The sequence below is a fragment of the Hydra vulgaris genome, chromosome 07, assembly GCF_038396675.1.
Source record: "Hydra vulgaris chromosome 07, alternate assembly HydraT2T_AEP".
NCBI lineage: Eukaryota > Metazoa > Cnidaria > Hydrozoa > Anthoathecata > Hydridae > Hydra > Hydra vulgaris.
In genome coordinates, this window is record NC_088926.1 from 27773527 (window position 1) to 27782500 (window position 8974).

Below are 8974 nucleotides of genomic sequence, written 5' to 3' on the forward strand. Positions count from 1 at the left end.
AGATTGCAGAAGAGACGCTAGCTCTTTAGAGCAGCGCTTATAGATAATTTAGAAAAGAGAAAGAGAAGCTACATTACAATAATGTGATAATGGTTGAAGGCTGGCTGCAACCTTTACTTGTTTACTTACATTATAAGTTATTAATATGCAGATATTTATATTGTCTATATGATTCTATAAAACAATCTCTTATATGTGTTAACTCATCTAATAACTATAGTGTTTAAACATAATTATAGATTTAAATAAATTAATGTAAATAGATTATTTTATTATATTTATAGTGTCAACTTTTTCACGGATCAACGATGTGACAAAAGAAAGTAAATCGAAATTGGCTCTATGTTTTTAACAAAGCAAGAGATCGCTATAGTGGTCACATGTGGTGAGCTATGTAAATAACTGATGTTTCAAACGATGAAGAGAAAAATAACTATAGTTAGAAGGGGATTAAAGAGGATGATGAAAACGATCCTTAACAAAAAATCAGAAGATTTTTTTCAATAAATATTAATATAATGTTTTAAATAAATATTTATATGAGTACTTTAAGTATAAATTTTAATAAATAGTAATATAAATTATTTAAATGATGTTTTTAAAATGTTATTAATAAAAAAAATTATCAAAAAGAGCCACGCTATACTACTCATCTTTTGATTAGTAGCGTGTGGACCATCCCTTAATGAACCCTTACATTTGGTGCAGACATTTTTATCAGGTTCCCTAAAGTATTTTTAAGGCTTATGGTGGTGCCGAATATAACATTTGCTATTTGATTGACAACGCGTGATGTTTGTTTGACTTATTTGGGTTTCAATGTTTTAATGATATATTATTTTTTAAATAAGCCATGGGTCTAAATTTTAGTTAGGGGCACACCATAAGCTAAATACTAAAATTTAGACCCATGCTAAAATATATGGAATATTTTTTAGTTTGATACAATGTTTATCACGTAAAGATGCCAAAATGTTTTGTTTGGTTGAATAAAGCTTTTTTTATTGCATAATATAGATTTACGTTTAGGCATAAAAATGTTTTCTTTGCAACACAATAACTTCATTAAATGGTTTTCATGCTCTTTTGAAATTCCCAAAAATAATGGAAATGCGCTAAAAAAATCTGTATTTTGAAGTAACTTAATGCTCAGCAATATGGTTACATATTATTATCTTTTTTTAATATCTGAGCCTCCAAATGCTTATAAACGTTATGCTTATACAAAAACATGTATTTTCAACAAAAAATCTTCTTATTGCAAACCTTTATATTACGTTGAAATTCCTGTAGATACCAGATTTAGAAGTGCATGTAAATTTTTTTGGAACTAAAGTAGGCCATCCAAGACCAGTAATTTGTGTAGTATAGTTTTTATTGCAAGCCAGTGTAGTATAGTTTTTATTGCAAGCCAGAGGAGCTTTTAGTAACTTCTCAGACAAAAACGAAATTACATATAATATCTTTATAATTTTTTTTTTGTCTTACTAATTGCTCAAAACACCTCTGGATTGCTATAAACTACACAAATTAGCGGACGCGGACTACCTACTTTAGTTCCAAAAATATTTACATGTACTTCTAAATATGTACGGTTTTGACTTTTCATTTTTTTTAATTTTTATTTTATTTTTTGCCCCCATAAAGCACCATTCACGGAGCACTGCGAAAAAGCATTTAACAGGAAGTTCAGGCAAACCACGGATCCTTATATTTAAATTGCGGAAGGTTTAAAGTTATATCAATTTAAAAGATATTTCTAAACAGTACTTTATAGAAGGTGTTTAATCACAAAAAATAAATTGTTTTATGATAAAATTATGCAGTATTTAAAATGTCAGTCATTTATATGTAACAAAGAGAGCAAAGGTCACTAATAGAGACATTTTTAAATTGAAAAAAGTAGTTATTGGGCGGGTCCGGGCGGCACCAAAACCTATATTGGATTAAAAGGAAAAGGGTTAAATTTTAGCTCTACATATTTAGATTTTTACAGAAACATATAGAAATTACTAAAAAGCACATTCAAGTGAGCTATTATTTCTTTGTCTAAAAAGTTACCTTACCCTGTATTTTTATTGCAAGAAACGTAACTTTATAAATTATTTTACATTATACTCTGAAAGCTTGATTAATATTTTATTAATTGATTGGTATACAATAGCTAAAACTGGTTTGTGATACAAGGTAAAAGTTTTTCTTGCCTAACAATCTTGCCTAAGTTTTTTATAACAGATTTTTACAAAAATGGAATTAATGCTGCTTTTTGATTATTTCCAATAACTGTGAAAGGGAGTTCTCCGTTAATTTAATGGAGTATTGATTCGACGAATTATATCTTTTAGGGTTAAGTTTCCAAATTCCGGCCACATCTTTACTATTTCGTTTCTAAAAAAAGCAACATTTTTGCAAATTTTTTTTTAAAAAATATCTAAAGAAATAGGTCTTCCATATAATCATACAATGTTAGAAAGATATACCTTTCAGCACTCGGGGCTTAATGTTATATATTTTTTATAATAAAAATTGCGTAGACAAACAAAGATAACAAAGGTTAACAAATTCGACCAAATTACAGCAATTTTTACGAAATATCAGAAATAAATAAAACTTATAAAAATAACTACAACTTTGACTAAATATCAGACTTTGAATTTTTTTTTTCAAGTCAATTCTGTTTCAAATCGGAAATAATGCAAATATTCATATTATAAACGATAACTGTTTAGATTACAAAGTTAATTCTAAAATATATTAAATAATTATTGATATTGTTAAGCGAAAAATGTTTTTAAGCTTTTTGTTTTCAACATTTAGATTTTATCATGAAAGTAACATAAACAATTTATATTAAATGATACAAACCTATTAACATAAATATCTTACTTGCCTCAGGTATTGTATTTCAAGAATTTAAATTTAAATTGGAACTTGATAATTGACTTGAATTGGGTCACTTTACCCACACGAATGAAACATACCGTAAGTTTAACGGATAGAATGTTGAAGTCACAGGATACTTCGTAGCATTAAAATAAAAAACTAGTTAGTTTATCCTGACCGAATTGCCATGATGTATAACAAAATAAACATAACCAAAACATTTTGTAATATTTATTTTAAAAGGAACAAATTTTTTATATCGATTAGTATTAGAATCAGTCGGTTTTTGAATGGGGTCAAAAGAAATAAATCTTTAGTTTAAGTCAAGAGAAATAAATCTTTAGATTGGGTCAAGAGAAATAGACCTTTATTAAAATAAAAATAAAAAATAACACTTTGTAACAAAAATCGTAAATATTCAATTTATCGTACAGTAGGGCATAAACATCTTGCATAAACTGCCAGAATATGATTGTTGATAGATTGATAACCAATATATTCTACTTTATTATTGGGACTGAAACGGGTTTTAATGTCCTCCACACAGTCTAAACATTTAAGTAATTTTTCTTTAAATTTTAATAAACATAAATTTGAATAATGTTGAACTATGAACTAATTTCATCAGAAGGTTTTGAAGATACTGTATCAGAGGCTGAAAGGATAGAATTAGTATTATTGTCAGTAATATCAATTTCAGCAATATTATTATTTACATAATTGCATTTATATATTAATGGTTCCTTTAATATCAACTCATTTTTAATGTCAATATTTAGAAAAGGGGATTCCCTATATAAAGACGATAATGATTGCCAAGACCAAGACTGTGGATATTTTCTAAATATTAGGAAAAAATGTTTGCAAAGGTAGGCTGATTGCAACCAGGCAACACAGGTACATTTTGGCATTGTGTCTTTATCTCCGAAATAAACCATGTAGTTTTTATTTTTATCTGAAAAGCTATTCACTTTAAACACTCCATGTTCCTTTAGTATTACTCCATTTAAGTCAGTTTTGTTAGCCAAATCAATTTTCTGCAAACAATGTTTAACAAAATGGTGTAACCTATTATGTAAGTATTCAGGTATGTTGCTACTATAGCGTCTGTATTGACAATTCATTTTGAAATTGGACTCTGAATAACTAAAATGCATAAATAAAGTATATATTTTTTCAATTGCGTTGAAGTTGAGAATAGTTATAACTCACAACTAAATACTTACTGATCTAACTTATCTGGAAAGAATTCCTCAATTAACACAGTTAGCATGCCAGTAATAGAAGAGTTTTTATGCCGTTGAAGAAAAGAGTACTTGAATGATTCATTTTGTCCTTCAACCCCATTATTGGTATTCAAATTTACTAACAACCGATCCCGACGATAAGCCCATATCCATTTCTAGGCAAAATAAAATGAGCATACCAATTAAAATCGTATACATAAGAAAAGAATCATTAATGTGAAAAAAAATCTAAAAAGACAGATAAAAAGTAAAAAAATTATGAATAATATAAACATAACATTAAAATAACATTATCATTAAGTTATGACATTACAATGGACATATACATTACAATCAAGATCATAAAGAGAGATTTAGTAAGCTTTGGTAATAGTAAGGTAAATAACATAATTACTTCTTTAATACTTAACCAATAATTTGTAATATATTTCTTAAATTTATAAAATTTTTCATCTAGCCAAAAGTTTGAGGAATGTAGTGACTCAATAGCAACATCTGCCTGATCTTCAGTTTGAGCTGTGGCAACACAGCGCAACAATGAAATTATGCTGCCTTTAAAGTTAGAACAGCCATTTTTGATTTTGGAAAGCCAGCGATCCCATGCCTGCTCTCTATGAAAATCACATATGATAACTTGACAAGCTAAAGAATAATCACCACCATTCATAAAGAACAATTATTAGACAATAACCCATTATTTATTTTTACTAATTAAAGTTTTTAGGCAGTTATTTAAAAAATATCAATTTGAACAGAATATTTAGACAAATATAAACCTTTTACCTGGAAAAATAGATTGCAATGATTCTATTTCTTCATTGCAATAATCAGTCATACAAAAAGCAGGATTAAATGATGTGTTCCAATGCTTTATTATATTTAATGCTTCTGTGATAGACCTTTTTGTTTCGTTTTCAATTACAAAAGTAGCTATAACTTGGTAATCGACATTAGTCTTCACCACTAAAAAAAATAACGGAAGTGAATACCTTGTTGTTCTGTAGGTAGCATCAAGAAGCACTATTTCATTTCTGTAACGTAGAAGAAGCTCTTGTTGCCAGAGTGACTGATAAACAAAAAGAAATGCTTCACTGACATTGCTTATGGTTTCAGATTTTGGTCGGAGAAACACTTTTATGGAAGGATTGCTTTTTTTCCACTCATCACATTTTTTTAAAAGACACTCTTGATCAATTAAAGAATACCTAGGCAATTTAAGTATGTTATTGTTAAAATATATATTACACATGCATATATAATAATAGTAGTAATACTAAAAAAAAAAGTATTAAAATGTATATGTATATAAATATATATACATATATATATATATATATATATATATATATATATATATATATATATATATATATATATATATATATATATATATATATATATATATATATTAGGGCCCTGCAAATCAGCATTTTTAGTTTCAAATCGAAGCAGGTCTTGATTCGCAAATTGAATCGCAAATTGACTCTGGAGCCGTCAAAATTTTTCTCTGATCATAAAAAAATGAAAGATTTGCATTTTTGCCTAAAATTACAACATTTAGCAATAAATAAAAAATTATCTTTATATTAAAAACTACAAATTAATTATTTAACAACTACTAATTTAATAGTTATTAAATTACCTTAACTTTTGTTTGATTTTAACAATATGTGACCTTATAGTATCAACACGGGGGAAGAACCTTCTGTTGTTTGGAGGGGGAAGATTTGCTTTTTCAAAAATGTCATTGACAGCAATCCGAAGGAGACGCTTCATCTCTCTTACATTGAATACTCCTTCCATAACATACTCTTTTATTTTTTTAGAAATTAGAGGATCAATACTTTGAGCTATCAGTTCAGCCTTAAAAAAATAATAATGATAATTTTATTGGTTGAATGATTATCTGCAATTTAGAATAAAACTATTTTTTATACTGGTCCAAAAAGATGTTTATCATGACATGATACATCGTCAATAGCAACTACAATTATTCTTATATGAAATATTTCATTTAATGAAGAAGTTTTTAGTTTTTCACGCAACATTTTTGAGGCTTTATTTTGACGCCATACAGACCTTTCTGATATCTAAATATATAAAAAGTGAGAATAAAATTTTACTGTTTTAGGTGTACTTATTATATAAAACATATCATTACTTTATAAATAACTTATATACTAAACCTATTTTTACCTTAAAATCAGGAAATTGCAATATTTCTTTCATATTGATTTTAGCAGGACACATGAACTTTTTAATATCTTGTAAAACAACGTAGTTCTTTTGAAAACAGTGATCATCCATCTATAATCAAACAGTTATACAGTACATTTAAGGTGGATTATACAACTTATTTTTCAAAATTTATTTTGATTTTAAAAGTTATTAAAGAAAAGAATGATACCAAAGATTTAAAAGTAATGCATTACATTAGTTTTTTGTTTCTTTACTTGATAATTTTTTTTTACTGAAATATTTCTGTCGAACCCATGATGACAGTCTAAAACTTTACTTGAAACTATTATAAAAGGCATCCCAGAATAAGGAATAGCAAAATCATCCCAAAGTACATTATGAGTCTTTGTAAGAATGTCTAAAGCATAACTTTTTTTATCAGTTTTTTTTATTAAAATATAAAAAAATTTTAAAAAAAACTGACTTAAAATAATTTAAAATATATTAATTTGAACATTTTTATATTAAAAAACCAGCACACCAGTCCTTCCAAAATTTTTATTTGCCTTAAACACCACAAATCGTGTTGTTGTTGCTAGCTCATATTTTTTTACATATTGAAGTGCTTCTTCATGGGATTTACAATGATAAATCAGTTGTTTTTTTCCATCCATATAAAATTATTAAACAATTATAAGAACGTTTTAACATATATATAAATATGCATATATATATATATATATATATATATATATATATATATATATATATATATATATATATATATATATATATATATATATATATATATAACATTTTTATTTATTATTTAAATATTAGACAAACCTTTATTAATGCAAATTGCAGAATTTGTATCTTGAGCACCTGTATCTTCTCCGGTGTTTTCTAATTTAAAAAACATGTAAGTGAGTAAAAATATTTTAAAATCAACTATATATTAGAACAAACTAGATCTGTAAACTGAATATAGTGGATGCGTTTTATCTATATAAAATGTATTTTATCTATACTTCTTATTATACTACATCTAATTATATCTTAAATATATACAGTCCCTGGCCAAATTATTAGACGCACTCGATTTTTAAGAACTAATTGCATTATACCAGTTTATATGCAGTACATTCACATCTAAACATGGATGTGATGGATTTTTATGTAGGAAATTGATTATACAATTGGTATGTATGTATTTTCTATATATGGTATTACAGTGTGAGTCAATTAGTACATTAACGTGTACAAGTCGAAGGCTGCACCAGTCGCGTTCGCGGTGACTTCAGTTGCAGACGTGTTTATCTGAAGTATTTGTTTATTTAGCAGTTTTACAGTACATATTACGCATTTAACTGTTTATTTTGTGTGCAACGTTTGTAAATAATAATAAGTTTAAACACTTTAAGCATGGGTAAAAAAGTCGATCTTACACCACGCAAAAAAGCTGAAATAAAGGCCCTTGTGAATGCTAAAGTACTTTCAAATTGCAAAATATCAGGAAGATTGGAGATATTTGAAGCTGGTATACGACGCATAAAACAGAAAATTGAGTCAGGGGAAGAATTGATCCCAAAACGAAAGAAAAAATGCCGCAGAGAGCCTATTTTCACTCCAAGGACAAAAAGATCTTTAAAGAAAATTTGCCTTGAAAACAGATTTGCTACCACAAAACTGATAATATCGCAACTCCAAGGTGTTAATGTGAATGCTTCTGAACGCACTGTTCGAAGAAAATTAATAGATTTAGATTTTAAGGCCTGCCGCCCTGCCAGGAAGCCCAAGTTAACACCTGCAATAAAAGCAAAGCGTCTGGCGTGGGCCAAACAGTTTCATGATATTAGCCGGATCTGAACCCCATAGAAAACGTTTGGGAGTTGATGAAAAGAGAAGTGGCTAAAGATGTCATTATAAACAAGCCTTAACTCATAGAAAAAATAATTTACGTCTGGAATCATCATCCTCAAATGCAGGAGACGGTGCAGTCCTGCATTGACAGCATGCCATGCAGAATTAAAGTTCTTCTAGCAGCTAAAGGTGGCTCAACAAAATATTGACATTCAAGTATATTTATGTCCATTTTCTTTAAAGAGTCAATAAATACATATTGTTCTTTCATAATAATGTTTTATTTGTAATATAATATAAATAATCAAATGGATAAGCAAAAAACATATATTGCACCTGGTAAATACACAATTCCTGTATGGTATCACAAGATAATTTCCATTTTTCATAAAATTTTCTAGTGCGCCGAATAATTTGGCCAGGGACTGTATATATATGTAAATAAATTTGCAACAGTGGAAAAATACCACTTATGTTATAAATTAGTTCTCCATAATCGAAAATAAAAATGATTGTACATTTATTCAATTTGACGTTAATGATTTTTACCCCTCAATAACTGCAGATTTTAGATAAAACAATTGAATTTGCAAAAAAAGCCACGCAGTTATTCCTGCAGAAACAATTGGTATAATAGAACATTGTAGAAAAACCTTTATTTTAACTTTATTTTAATAAGGAAATTTGGAAAAAGAAAAACATACATGATGCTTTCATGTAAATAAAAATAAGCATAAATTTAGAAATTGTGAACTTTCTTGACGTCACATTTAACCTCTCTGAAAATTCATATAACCCTTTCA

General features: G+C 27.5%; 1 protein-coding gene across 12 annotated transcripts in view; it reads right to left on the reverse strand.

Moving 5' to 3' along the window:
• Window positions 1-3228: 3228 nt before the first annotated feature.
• Window positions 3229-8974, reverse strand: part of LOC136082386 (uncharacterized) — a 19947-nt gene continuing 14201 nt past the window's right edge. For 5 of the 12 annotated variants that reach the window (XM_065801548.1, XM_065801547.1, XM_065801549.1 and 2 more), the window contains 9 exons: window positions 7155-7214; window positions 6563-6726; window positions 6327-6437; window positions 6068-6220; window positions 5773-5993; window positions 4914-5335; window positions 4525-4772; window positions 4110-4285; window positions 3229-4029 (listed from right to left, as the gene is read on the reverse strand). In XM_065801548.1, coding sequence (XP_065657620.1) covers window positions 3492-4029; window positions 4110-4285; window positions 4525-4772; window positions 4914-5335; window positions 5773-5993; window positions 6068-6220; window positions 6327-6437; window positions 6563-6667 — 1974 coding nt within the window. In that variant the 5' untranslated portion in view covers window positions 6668-6726; window positions 7155-7214 and the 3' untranslated portion in view covers window positions 3229-3491. Of the gene's footprint in view, window positions 4030-4109; window positions 4286-4524; window positions 4773-4913; window positions 5336-5772; window positions 5994-6067; window positions 6221-6326; window positions 6438-6562; window positions 6727-6849; window positions 7001-7154; window positions 7215-8720 lie in introns of those variants that run through there. The other 7 variants (XM_065801553.1, XM_065801554.1, XM_065801552.1 and 4 more) reach the window with 3 other exon arrangements.